General features: G+C 47.8%; 1 protein-coding gene across 1 annotated transcript; it reads right to left on the reverse strand.

Moving 5' to 3' along the window:
* Nucleotides 1–468: 468 nt before the first annotated feature.
* On the reverse strand, nt 469–6079 carry TMEM213 (transmembrane protein 213). The gene is made up of 3 exons (XM_008150485.3): nt 5940–6079; nt 1774–1845; nt 469–949 (listed from the first exon to the last, which is right to left on the reverse strand). The coding sequence occupies exons 1-3, from the start codon at nt 6010–6012 to the stop codon at nt 780–782; spliced, it is 315 nt and encodes a 104-aa protein (XP_008148707.2). The 5' UTR covers nt 6013–6079; the 3' UTR covers nt 469–779.
* Nucleotides 6080–13937: the final 7858 nt, after the last annotated feature.

Consider the following 13937-nt stretch of genomic DNA (forward strand, 5'->3'; position numbering starts at 1 on the left):
GCCTTCATTCTGGAGATGGAGTTGGGAGGTGGCGGTGAAGAGCAGTGGAGGCGGGAAAGACATCCATCCAGTTGAGGAGTGGGCCAACCAGAGCCCCTCAGCCCTGGGCGGGGAGTCGGATGGTTGGACTCATGGGAAGAGCTCAATGCCAGGCTGTGTGACAGCTGCCCATGGGGAGAAAGATCCTGAAAGCAGTGAGAACCAAAGGAAATATCGCTGGAATAATGCAGGGACAGTGTAGTGAGGGCCAGAAGCAGGCTGCTGGCAGGGAGGATGGGACAGGTTAGCCATGGAAGGTATAGTCATGGGGGTGAGAGCAGAGCTGGGGGTGAGGACTTTGGGGGTGTCGATGGTGATCCTTACATTTTGAAGTGACAGTGATGCCCTTGACTGAAATGAGGACAGATGACAACGACCTCTGTTCGGTGAGAAGGTTATACGTTTAATTTCAAATGTGTTGACTAAAAGAGCAAGTCTTATGTTTCTTGTGCTCCACGTTGGAGCCCAGAAGAAAGCCATGGTTAAAACAGAAGGAAATCCCATAGAGACTCTCTGGAGAAAGGAGGTTATGAGAGCTCAGAGGCCCACCTGCCTCTTGGAATTAGCCGCACTGGCATTCCCTTATGTGGAGCCCCTTTCTGTCTTCCTTCCCTTTAAAAAAGTAACTGAAGTTTAAAGGTGAAAATGACTTTACAAGAAACCACATTGGCACTAGTCCGTGCCTGCTATTAGCCACAGCTGGGTGGTGGCTGGCATTCTTGGGGCTCTGATTCTGCATCTCATGCTTGCAAGTCCTTGGGCTCATCTGGAGTTAACTTCATCAATTTATCCACACAGAGCAGGATGAGGGTGAGAAACCAGAGGCTCCAGCCAACAGCGGCCGCGATCCAGCCGTACTCATCCACTCCAGCGTGGCAACACTGGAATGCTTGTGGGCAGAAGTCCACATCTGGGGGAAGAGAGAGCATCACTCTAGCCCGCCCTGACTCTAATAGTCATAACAACAAGACAATAGTAATACAATAGTTAACCTTCATGAAAGCATGCCATGTGCTACGCTAAATGCTCTACACATGTTACCTTATTTATTCCTCGTAAAGTGATAGGTGTGGTTGTTATTCCCATTTTACATGAAGAATCTCAGGCTATAACTTGCCCAAGGTCATGGGTTGGCAGAACTAGAACTCAAACCCAAGTCTGCAGGACTCCAAAGCTGTGTTCTTAACCTCTACATGTTCTTGCCTATTATTCTTCTCTGTAAGTGTCCAGAAGTGAACACATTTGGTCATTCAATGAGGGCAGATTAAAGGAAGCCAGACTTAGAATATATTGCAAGACTTTCTGTTCATTAGACATCTGTAATAGTGGTTGCTTTATGAAGTACTGCCCTCCTTGTGGCTGGAGGTATTCAAGTAGAGAAGAACAGAAATATGCAAAGGGTATGAAAATGAAGCTCCTGCCTCGGGCAGAAGTAGGGCTAGCCAAGTTTTGTGGTCTCTCCACTGGCAAACATCTACAAGTCTTTGAACTCAGGGCATCTTTGGCTCCTGTTGTGGGGATGGGTCATTAAAGCTATCTGTACCAAAGGTTGTGAGCTTAGATGGGGGTCAAGGCCAAGATAGCTTTTGGACGGACTCTGTAAACCACACCAGCACCTAGCGAGGCCAGGCCAGCATTCAGCCACCCCACGCTAATTAACAGAAAGCCAGGAGGCTTATGTTTCCCTCCCAGACCCAGGGCCAGCTCTGGCTGGGGCAGTTGGCAGAAGCTTACTGTGGCACTGTTCCAGAGTCTCAGGATCTGGGTGGTGGTTGGTCAAGGTTGAATTGTTGCCACTGGTTGCTTCTGGGAAAAAAGACAGTCTGAGTAAATAGTAGTGAGTACTATGAAACTATTATAGACGTTCCAGTCTAGACTTCATGCAGCAAAGCTAACCCCTTGTTATGGACTAAATTGTGTCCCCCTGCCCCCCACGCCCCAATTCAGATGTTGAAGTCCTAATCCCCCAGTAATGAATGCATCTGGAAATAACATATTTAAAGAGGTCTAACATGAAATGGGGCCATATGTGTGGGCCCTAATCCAATATGACTGGGGTCCTTATAAGAAGAGGAGAAACACAGGGATGTACAAGCAAAGGAAAACCATGTGAGGACACAGGAGGGAGGCCTCAGGAGAAACCAACCCTGCAGACACCTTGATCGTGGACTTCTTTTTTATGGCAGCCCTAGCAAACAAATACTCCCCTTTTCCTATTGTGGTCTATTCTCATTCAGAGATGCTTTATTTCCATCTCACATTGTCCCTTACCCAGGGCCTGCTATCTACAGCTTCCCAAACACTCTAATTACCTAATTAGCTGCTTTCTATGCAAATAGATACATAGAAAATGATTTTTCTAGTATATAGTAACACACTTATTTAAAAATCTGAAGCATCTTTCCATAACTATCTTTAAGTCCCTCCAAAACTTTGAATAGCCTGGCCTGTGTGGTACAGTGGTTGAGCGTTGACCTATGAACCAGGAGTCATGGTTTGATTTGTGGTCAGGGCACATGCCCAAGTTGTGGGCTCGATATCCACTGGGGGGCATGCAGTAGGCAATCAGTGATTATCTCACCATTGATGTTTCTCTCTCTCTCTCCCTCTCCCTTCCTCTCTCTGAAATCAAGCAAAATATATGAAAAACAAAACTCTTGAACAAATAGACATTGAAATCTGACCTTGATTTCTGACAAAGATACTGGTATTACTCAGCAAGATATGGAAGTGGTTATCAGAAAAAAAAATTTAAACACCATATACTGCATTTCCCGGTGTATAAGACAACTGGGCGTATAAGATTTTCCTGGGTTAAAAAGTCATCTTATACGCTGGAAAATACGGTAGTCCAATATATCTAATCCATTATATCTAATCCCATCAATATAGTCCAATATATGATATTTTCCGGCGTATAAAATGACTTTTTAACCCAGGAAAATCTTATACGCCCAGTCGTCTTATACGCCGGAAAGTATGGTAAGCAAATCTAGAGGTTGCTAGAATATGTAGCACTTCAAATTGTCCCTTGATTAAGAAGCAGAGAGCCCAAGATAAAAGGAACTTCAGCAGGAATTCTTACAGTTGTATCAGAGTTTGGGGGGTGAGCTGGGGTTATGGAGATGAACATAAGAGTCTCCAAGGAAGAAAACCCATTGCCCATGCTCCCTCTTACAACAGCATAAGAGGAGAGGATCTCCATTGTTTGGTCCCACACGGCCGCCACTGGTGACTATTTAAATGTTTAAACAATTACCGTATTTTCCGGCGTATAAGACAACTGGGCTTATAAGACGGCCCCCAACTTTTCCAGTTAAAATATAGAGTTTGGGATATACCTGCCCTATAAGATGACACCCGGCATATAAGACGACCCCCGACTTTTGAGATTTTCCTGGGTTAAAAAGTCATCTTATACGCTGGAAAATTAAAAATTCAGCTTCTTAGTCAGATTAACTACATTTCAAGTGCTCAATCCCCATATGTGGCTAGTGGCTAACATAATGGAAGCACAGCACAAATATGCAGAATTTCCATCAGCAAAAAAAATTAATAAATAAAATAAAAATAGTTCTGTTAGTGCTAATCTAGGTAGAACAAGACCATGAAACCAGTTTTGAAGACTCTTTCTGGGAACTATATTGCTGTTCAGTCTGCTTCTTGGGAATGCAAAAACATAAAACTGGTTTGGAAGCGCTCAAGGCCCCCACCAGGTCAGCATGTCCTTCAAAGGCGCTTGGTGTCACATAGCAGAAGTTAGGAGGAAACTTCTTGACTAGCCAAAGCCACGGAATTGCTGCTCAGACTAATTTTATGCCACCTACCCCCAAGCCGCTCCAGTGTCCCGCCCAAAGTATAGTAATTACCTTGATGCAATCTGATTGTTACTGTAAATTATTTACAGCTAAATGGCTTAGAGCTTGGTCTTTATTTGTTTTGGAGAAATTGATTCCTCAACATTTTAATGTCCCTTATAACCGAAATAAATTCCTTGGCCCTGACCTTCACCTCTCCTCTACCCTTGAATGGAAGTGGTCCCTGTCTAGAACATGTGAGTGGAAAAAACCTAGTAAATTGGATGCTAGTATTAGGTGAAACCATATGAAATTGCCATTTATGTAGGTCAAGAACTGCTCAGCAATTTTATATGGCTCAAACTGGTTAGCCTAGTTAGAAGTTCCTAAGAATGTTTTTCATTTATTTTTAAAAATATATTTTATTGATTTTTTTTACAGAGAGGAAGGGAGAGGGATAGTTAGAAACATCGATGAGAGAGAAACATCGATCAACTGCCTCCTGCACACCTCCTACTGGGGATGTGCCTACAACCAAGGTACATGCCCTTGACCGGAATCGAACCTGGGACCCCTCAGTCCGCAGGCCGATGCTCTATCCACTGAGCCAAACCGGCCAGGGCTTCCATTTATTTTTTATTCAATGTATTGGGGTTACATTGGTTAATAAAATTATATAGGTTTCAAGCATACAATTCTATAATACATCATCTGTATATTGTACTGTGTGTTCCCCATCCCAAGTCATGTCTCTTTCTATCATCATTTATCCTCCCCCTTTATCCTCTCCTGCCTCCCTCTACCCCCTAAGAATTTAAATATCACCCTCATAAGCAGAGCCAACCAGGGACTGGTCGCAGTTGGGGTCACTTCAAAAGTAAAGGCTGCTGGGAAGACCCAACTCTTCAGTGCAGTTATACTTGTCAAGTTTTTTTGAGGCCCTATCCTAAACAAGGCACTGTGAGGATAAACAGAAAGAAAGACATAAACCACTTTTATTAGGGGAGGAGTTATACTGGACAATGAATGTGCTAACATTCATTACGTGTTTACCATGAGTTAATTTGTTCAAAGGTATTTACCTACAGTCACCTCATTTCATCTTTACAACAACCCTATTTGTAAGCACTAGGAGTATCCCCATGTTATAAATAAAGAAACTGAGGCACAGAAAGGGTTAAGTAATTTGCTCAAGGTCACACAGCTGGTAGGTACAAAGCAGCATTGAGGCTCACAGGCTTTGAGAGCCCACTCTCTCTGGACCTCCACAGGAGAGTCTGTGAGGATGAGAGAGGCAGATACAGGCTGAAGGGGAGGAAGGATATGGGGGGTGGGAGGGGTGTGAAGGTGAGGGTGGGGGTAGGTGGGGGGTGGGGGTGGTGAGGATTGGTTTTGAGACAGACTAATAGACAGAGACAGACTCAGGGAACAGGACAGACTGTGTTCTGGGGAGTTGAGGAGCAAGATCAAAGCCAGGGGCAAAAGTCAGGAGCGTGGGAGTGTCAGGGAGGCCTCTGCCTGAGGCTCAGAGCCCAGCCTGGGACATCCTGACGGGATGGCCTCAGCCCCTCCAGCCTCCACAAGGCACTGACTAACCCAACATCTCCAGTGTCCCGGGGAGATGGGAGAATGGTAGACTGAGTTGGGCAGCTTGTATGCATTAAGGTTTTGTGAAAGTTGCAAAGAAAGCACAGGGTCAGGAGAGGGTCAGAGGGCCTTAGAGGAGCGGAGGGGCAGCGCAAAGGGAGCATTGCGAAGCTCAGCAGCCCCGGGCTCTGAGAAGGAGCCACTGAGAAACTGCACCCAAAAGATGCCATTTTAGGCTAATTTGGTCCCCTGCTGGGAGAGGCTCTGTGCATTGCTTTTTCCTCTTTTCTTTGTGGTAAAGGTCAACAGAGGTGGCTGCTCCTGTCCTGGCTGAGGACAGGCGTAAATTTAAGACACCCCCACCCCACCTCTGCCCAGTCCTTCAGATGAGAAAGGATTGTTTCCTCTTTGTGCAGGACCAGCCCTGGCCAAGGAATACTCCTCCTTCCTTTCCCCCTCCCTCTCCCCCTCCCTTCCCCTTCCCAGCGTGGCCAAGAATAAAGCTCACAGTCCCACCTGCCAAGCAAGCCGATTGGAAGGAGGCGAAGACCAGGCTGAGGACCAGGGCAGCTGGGGGCGCAGACTTCATGCTGGAGAGAGAGGCTCCTGAGGGCGCCCGCGCAGTGGAGGTGTGCTGAGCGCCGGGGGCATGTGCCTGTGTGGGTCCTGTCCGGCAGGAGCTTGAAAACGAGGCCGTCAGAGGTGAATTTCTACTCCGTTTTGGGGGAAAGAAAGAGGGTGGAGCAAAGGAAGTTCAGCTGTCACACCTTTCTCTTACCTCTCTGGAAGGGACGCCAAACTCTGTTGGCTGGGGCAAGGAGGGAGGGGCGATGTATGCAGTCCTTCCCTGAGCTCTTGCTTCGCTGGTACTGGGGAAAAAGAGGAGAGGGAGGAGGTCTGTGTCCTGCTGGGTCCTGGGGCATGGGTTTGCTGCCTCGTCCGTGTGCAGGTGTAGTGCTGGATTCCCTATTCTGTTTAGCCCGGTATTTCCTGAGCTCTTACTGTGTGCACTGAACTAAAGTCTGGGAGTAACAACCCGCAAAACGCTTTAAGGACCCACACGTCATTCACACACGGAGCACTGCTTCGGGAATGACTCGGGGAGGACAAAGTACTTCTGCTCTCAGCAGCAAGAGGCCACATCTCGGGGGGGATGCCTCATGGAGAAGATGGCATTTGAGTTGGTCTTGAAGGATGGATAGAATTTTGACAAGCAAAGAGGGCACTGTAGGCAGAGGGACAGGTGAGCAAAGAGATGCTCAGAAGCCCACTCTGCCCACAGCACAGATGACCTGAGGAGGAGGAAATGGGGGGGGGGGGGGGGAGGGTGACTGGAGAGCTGTGAGGCTGAGTGTCTGGTGTGCCTGCCTGGGGGGGTTGAAACAATCATGAGGCAGATGGGAGGCTCTGTGAAGATTTGAACTGAGGAGTAACTGGATTGGCGCTCTGCCTCCAGTCTAAACCGTGTCCTGAAAACCCACCGTGGCTTTGAAAAGCATCATCCTAGGGATCTGAGGCTCCATGGTGGCTAAGACAGGATCCCTACTTTCACTGCAGTGAGACCAAGCAGTGAAGGAAGAACTGAGCTGTAATACGGTAAGACTCAAATACGGGCGCCTTCCACAGGCAGGGGGCTAGGAAACTGCAAGGCGCTAAATGCGTGAGAGGCACAGGGAAGTGACATTTGGGCTGGGTATCCTAGAGGAGGCACTTTTCAAAAATTTGCCTAAAGCTGCAGATTAGTGGCGGCTCTATATTTTTGGCTTTAGGGGTTGGGGGCAGAAATGCTGTAGGGAGGCTAATTTCCTGGCAGTGCACAGAAATCCAGTTTAGACCTACTGCTTGGTTGAACATTCAACAATTATTGAGTAACTGTTGTGTGCTGGGCCCTTGGGATGGGGGAGGGGGGCTCCAACGTGGGTAAGGCAACACAGTCTCTGTCCTCCAGGAGTTCAGGGCCCAGTAAGGGACATGGACAAATAAACAAGGACATAAATAATAAATGGCGAGGCGGTCTCTGCAGATGGGGAATTTATGGAGGAGGGTTGGAGACCAGGGGACTCAGAGACTATGTCACAATGGAGATGAGATTTTAACTTGAAATGGGAGAGATGTGTAGTTTACCAGGCCAGGAAGGAGGGAACTTTGTACCAGGTCTCCGAGGAGTGCACATGCGACCCTGGCTGGGAAGTAATGACTGTCCTGGGAGCATGGGGTTTGTCATGGTGTGTCTGGTTAGACCAAGGACAGATTGTAATGGTCCTGCATGGTAGACAAAGGAAACTGGACTCTGCCTTACACCTCGGACACCCTATCAGGATCTTGTGGATACCTTTGTATTTCAGAGGCACAGATAATAGATTCACAGAGGCCAGGCCTGGATTCAGAGAGATCTTCTAAGAAGCTAGTGCAAAAATCCCAGCAGATCAAAAAGGGCCCTGCCCTGGCCAGTGTTGCTCAGTGGTTAGAGTGTCATCCCGGGCACTGAAGGGTCTCGGGCTCGATTCCCAGTCAAGAATGTGTACCTGGGTTGCAGGTTTCATCCCCATCCCTGGTTGGGGCACATGTGGGAGCAACTGATAAATGTGTCTCTCTCGCATCAATGTTTCTCTCTCTCTCCCTCCCTCACTTCCTCCCATTCTCTCTAAATATCAATGGGAAAAATATCCTGGGGTGAGGATTAACAACAACAAAAACGGGCCATGAAATAAGAGGCTGGACTGAGGATAGAGCAGCGGGGAACAGAATCAGGAGGCACTTTGGAGGCTAAATCAACAGAAGGGAATCCAGGATAAGGCCGTCAGGATGAAAGCAAGGTTTCTGGCTGGGGTGAGGCGGTGGCCCTGAGGCCCGCCCGGGGGTGGAATTCCAGCCCTGCCTCTAACTGTCCGAGTGGCCCTGGGAAGTGACACCATACATCCAAGCCTTGGGTTCTTTATCTGAAAAGTAATAGTGTTACGGGAAAGGGGACCAGGCCCAGAGCAGGTCTGCCTAAGGCCCGCGGGTAGAGTGTGGCTTCTTGACTTTGTGCAGGACAGATTTCACGGTAGGAGTGCAGGTGATTTTGAGAGCATGTTTGTTAAAACCGGGGACAGTGAAACAAGGAAGGGCCTAGGATAGAAGAAGCAACAGGAGAGAGACTAGGCGGAGCTGCTTTGACTCTAAAAAGATGGGGAAGAAGCGAGCCAAGGTGGGGCTGCTGTCAGCTCACTGGGGAGTCAGAGAAAAGGGGCCTTGGGGACGGGTTCAGGGGGTTAGCCTGGGACAAGCTGCCGCTGCCCATTGCTCCCCTGGGGGCAAGCCTCCTGGGGTCCCTTAGAGTTTAGGACATGCACGCCTGTGGAGGAACCAAGGGGGGAGGGGAAGGTGGGGGTGTGCTCCAGGGAGGGAGAAAGGGTGCTGGGACCTTCGGTTTGAGGGTGTTTAAAGGCTGGGAGTTTAGAGGCGGGCTTAAGGGGGGATCTCAACAGAATCGTCATCAGCTCTTCCAGGTGTGTCCTTTCAGGGTCATGGTCTCTACTGATGGGCAGTGCCAGCTCAGGGGGTCATTAGTCATTGCAGGTGGTCCTGGTGCCTCCTGCCTGGCGTTGCTGCTTTTCTTGGCCTGGAGCTGAAATACAACTGAGGCCTAGATGTTATCTCTACGGAGGAAAGGGCAGGGGGTCTGAACCGCTTGACCAGCGATCTGCCAGGGGAGGAAGGTCCAGCACTAGTTGTGCCTGTTGCTAGGCATCCGGGACTTTCTGCCCTGGTGACTTGCTGTACCTGGCTGTAAGTTGCTCGGCCAGTTTGCTCAGCGATCTATCTCAGTGTTCCCTTTCCGCTTGCCACGGAGTTTTCCTAGCTTCTTACTATCCTGTCTCAGTAGGAAGAAGCACCCAGCTCAGGAGCTGTTATCCAGGTCAAGTGCTTCCCGCAGTGCTAGCCGGCGGTAAGCGCGCAGTCAATGTTCACGCCCACTTTAATAGAAGGGTCATCACAAATAGAAAATGTGCAATAAAGCCACTTTAGGGGGGAAATAATGCTATTTATGTATTGAGTTGTTTATATCCTGTCTTGGTCCAAAAAGCGTTTAAGGGCGCCTACTTATCATTAATGAAGCTAGGTGAAATAAATTTAAAATAAATGAGAAGAAATGAGGCAAAGAGAAAGTTAGGACAGGAGCTATGAGGAGGATCCACAAGCAAGTTTAGGGCACAAAATGGCAGGCTTGTTTTCTGAGCTTTCTGGTGGCCACGGGGAAGAGGGTCACACGGTCACGTCTGTGATTCATGGGCTCACAAGACAGAAACAGTAGGAGAAGCACAGTGCCCTTGATACCAAAGTCAGGGGGGCAGTTCCCCCCGGGTCCCCCCAGAGATGGCATTACTTAATAGGATGAACATGCTTCTTGACATTTTCCTCACCAGCAACCCCTGCAGGAGGCTCCTTAGACTGGGGCTGACTTATCCAGTAGGCTCTGGAGATCACAGCAGTGTGTGGGTTCTCTGAGATTTTCAAGAGTCAAAAATGTTTGAGCCCTGAAAAAATGTTCTCAGATCCAAAATATGAACAAAACTGTGCAATCAAAGCTACATAAGTCATTTAAACAGAAACAGTTTTCATGTAGGCTGTTGGGTGCGTTTGAATATGTTTGATGTGAGCAGAGAGTGTCCCTCTGAAGTGATAAGAGCCTGGGACACACAAATATTTAACAAGGCCCAGCCGACGTGGCTCAGTGGTTGAGTATTGACCTATGAACCAGGAGGTCACGGTTCAATCACAGGTCAGGGCACATTTCCAGGTTGTGGGCTCAATCCCCAGTGTGGGGTGTGTAGGAGGCAGCTGATCAATTATTCTCTCTCATCATTGATGTTTCTCTCTCTCTCTCCCTCTCCCTTCCTATCTGAAATCAATAAAAATATATTTTAAAAAAAGATTTAAAATGGTCCTGCCCTGGGTTGTTACGATGATGGTTTGAATAGCGTTCACCTATCTAAGTTGACAGCATCATGTTAAATCATACCAGTGGGGAAAATTCTGGATATGGTTCATGTAGAGGGCAAAGATAATAGTCTGTCTTTTCTCTCCTTTCTTTCTCTCTCTCTCCCTTCCTCTCCCTCTAAAATCAATAAAAACATACCCTTGAGTGAGGATTTTAAAAAAAGCTAAGCATTTTCTTTACAGATCAAAGGATTTTATTATCCTACAACAGGATGGACTTGCCTGGTCTCTGGCAACTCATGGATTCCCAAAGCAATGGTAACTATTTTAAAGTGTCACCATTATTCCCTATTTTAAAATATCGGTCTATAGTTAATAGCTCCATGCAGCAGGTTACCCCACCCGGGAACTCTCGATACATTGTATATCAGGTTTGCTTTGGAAGGTGTACCAGGAAGTTGCCTTGCTCTGGGCCAGACATTCTGCAGGAACTTTCTTAAGACATTTTTTTTTTTTTTAATCGTTGAGATAGGTGTTTGGTTACACATACTTTTAAAAAGTTCAGGCTAACATGTCTGTGGCCAGGCTCCATGGTGATGGTTGGGGTTGGCCAAGAGCATGGGGCTTCAGGGCCTTCACTGGTTCCAATTTTATCCATTTTTGCCTGCTATGATTTCTTGTGAGAAGGAAGAGGAGGGGCCCGAGTGTTTGCTGGGCTAAAAGATTGAAAGCCAGCAACCTGTGGCCTGGAATGGCCTCTGTCAATGGGAAGGATATTTTATGTTGAGGAAACCTCCCTTGTGATTCTGATAGGCCCTTCTCCTGCCTCTCCATCTTTGGGAAGAGACCACTGGCCTTGAACTTGGAGCTTGCATTTCCAGTTAAGCCACTCTGAGGAGAATCATGGCCCTCACCACACTGTGCCTGCTATTTCCTAACTTTCACGCAGAGATGAGGGTCCCTGGCTCTTCCTGCACGCGGCTTTTACTTCACAAAATAATGTCGGTCTCTAGTTACTGTGGGACTGAAACATCTAGACCTTCACCTGAGCCACAGTTAGTTGGTGGCGGAGGTTAATCTCACTCGTTGCCACGCGGTTATGGGTCTATAATTTGGAGAGGATGAGGATCACCCCTGTAAGACAAATGGAAAGCTACACAGTCCAACTTTGGGACCATATCATAGGGTTGATGAAGGTAATGAAGTTAACAAGGCTTGGAGCCTGCCATTTGGAACCATTTCTGAACAGGTTCCAGAGTGATTCGTTCAGCTTGCACTTAACCCACAATTGCACTAGGGCGCGCTGGGACCACTGCCTGGATTGAGGTGGGTTAACAAGAAGAATGGGACTTCCTCAGGCTGAGGCCATCTTCTACTTAGGCCCTGGATTTCATCCCCTTCCATCTTCTCAGAGGTGTATTTCTTAATTTCCAAATATATGGAAATTAAGTTTTTCTAGTTAGTAGTCAATAGAATAAGTGAACCAAATTTAAGAGCAAACAAACAGGAATATATAGAAGATTCAATGCCTTCCCGGTGCATTGAACCTTCTTTTAAAAGTCATTGTGCTGTTGATTTATTAATAAGTAGAGGCCTGGTGCATGAATTTGTGCAGGGGTGGGGTCTGGCCAGCCTGCCCCCATGGGGGCCCATCGGGCTGGACCGGATGTGGAGGCGGGGGGGGGGGGGCATGGCAGTTGGTCAGCCAATCAGGGTGTTGGGGGCCTATCAGGAGCCAGATCAGGTTGGTTGGCTGTTGCAGTGCGCAACATAGCCACCGGTCATTCTGGTTGTCTGATAGTTCCACCGTTCTGGTCACTGGGCTTTTATATATATAGATATACAGATAAGAACTATGTATTTGGTCTTTGCACTGTTTCTGGCACAGAGCTCCTAAAACCCTTAGAATTTCCAAAGTGTTGAGAGCTGACAAAGGTGTCTTTTGTTATGTTAATGAGGTGACTTTTAGACTGCACCTAAGGATGGCGACTGGTTGCCAGGGAAACCAACCACATCATTGGAACTTTCAGTCCTATCCCCTGACCTCTGTGGAGAGGAGAGAAGAGGAGTGGGGCTGGAGGTGGAATCAATCACCAATGGCCAATGATTTAATCAAGCATGCCTGTGTAATGAAATCTCCATAAAAACCTAAAAGGATGGGTGGGGTTCAGAGAGCATCTGAGTTGGTGAGCACAGGAAGGTGGTGGGAGAGCAGCAAGCCTGGAGAAGGCATGGCACCTGTGTGGCCCCTCCCCATACCTTGCCCTATGCAGCACTTGCACCTGGCTATTCCTGAGTTATTTCCTTTTATAATAAACTAGAGGCCCGGTGCATGAAAATTCATGCACTGGAGGGGGGGTCCTCAGCCCAGCCTGCCCCCTCTCACAGTCCGGGAGTCCTCAGGGGTGGGAGGCGACCTGGCGATCAGGACAAGGTGACACCCCATCACACCTCTGCTGCTGCCACTGCTGGCAGCGCAAGCCTTGGCTGGCCCTGGTTACCTGAGCCTTGGGCAGCCCTGGGTGGCTGGGCAGCCACCATCTGAGGCTTGCCTGTGCCTTGGGCTGGCCCTGGGGGCTGGGGGCTGAGGGGAATGGGGACTCCAGACGCGGGTGCACGGAGTACCTTGCCATGCCTGCTGCCCCAGTGGGGCTGAGGGGACTGGGCACCACCATCTTGTGGCTGTGGGTGCTGCCATCTTTGAGGGCGGGGCAGTCAATTAGCATATTCCCTCCTTATTGGCTGTGGGCACCGCCATCTTTGCAATGGTGTGAGGGTCAATTAGAATATTCCCCCTTTATTAGATAGGATTGGTAATCTAGGCAGTAATCGGGTTTCCTGACTTTTATGAATCTTTCTAGCAGATTAAGCAAAACCAAGGAAGGGGTTGTGGGAATGTCTGATTTATAGCCAGCTGGTCCAGAAGTAGAGGTAACAGCCTGAACTTGTGATTGGCATCCTGAGTTGGAGGGGGTTGTTGGAACCTCTAATTTGTAGCCAGTTGGTCAGAAGCACAGATAACTTGGCTTGTTACTGGCATCTGAAGTGGAGGGCAGTCCTGTGGGACTGAGCTCTTTACCCGTGGAATCTGATTCTATCTTCAGGAAGATAGTGTCAGAATTGAGCTGAGTTCTCAGACACCCTCCTGGCATCCAGGATTGCTTGTTGGTGAGAGAAAGCTTCGCCTCCTCCACACACATGTTGGAATTGGATCCAGGAACTTTTTTCATCCTCTTTATCTCTCTTAAGGCTTTTTGCCACAACATTTACTTTGCTTGATATTATTACCGTAGTGATACCACCTTTCTTTTGCTTAGTTTTGCATGCTATATCTTGTCCCATCATTTCTTTTAACTTTTCTAAATCCTTATTATGTTTTAGATGTGTACCTTATAAAAACATAGTGGAGGATATTTTAAAAAAACTCAGTCTGACTATCTTTGTCTTTGATTTGGCCACTGAATCTTTTTACATGGAATATATTTACTGATGGATTTAGGTTTGAATCTCCATCTAACCAAGTGCTCTCTGGTTTTCCAATCTCTCTGTTGTTCCTTTTATTTTTTTTCTCATTGCATCTGGATTGAGTTT

This window comes from Eptesicus fuscus, chromosome 14, assembly GCF_027574615.1.
Source record: "Eptesicus fuscus isolate TK198812 chromosome 14, DD_ASM_mEF_20220401, whole genome shotgun sequence".
NCBI lineage: Eukaryota > Metazoa > Chordata > Mammalia > Chiroptera > Vespertilionidae > Eptesicus > Eptesicus fuscus.

Coding starts and splice junctions, on each gene's coding strand:
- TMEM213 (XM_008150485.3), bottom strand. CDS start 6,012: ATGAAGTCTGCGCCCCCAGCTGCCCTGGTCCTCAGCCTGGTCTTCGCC. Junction 1,846..5,939: donor CCAATCGGCTTGCTTGGCAG/GTGGGACTGTGA, acceptor CTTTTTTCCCAG/AAGCAACCAGTGGCAACAAT. Junction 950..1,773: donor GACTCTGGAACAGTGCCACA/GTAAGCTTCTGC, acceptor CTCTTCCCCCAG/ATGTGGACTTCTGCCCACAA.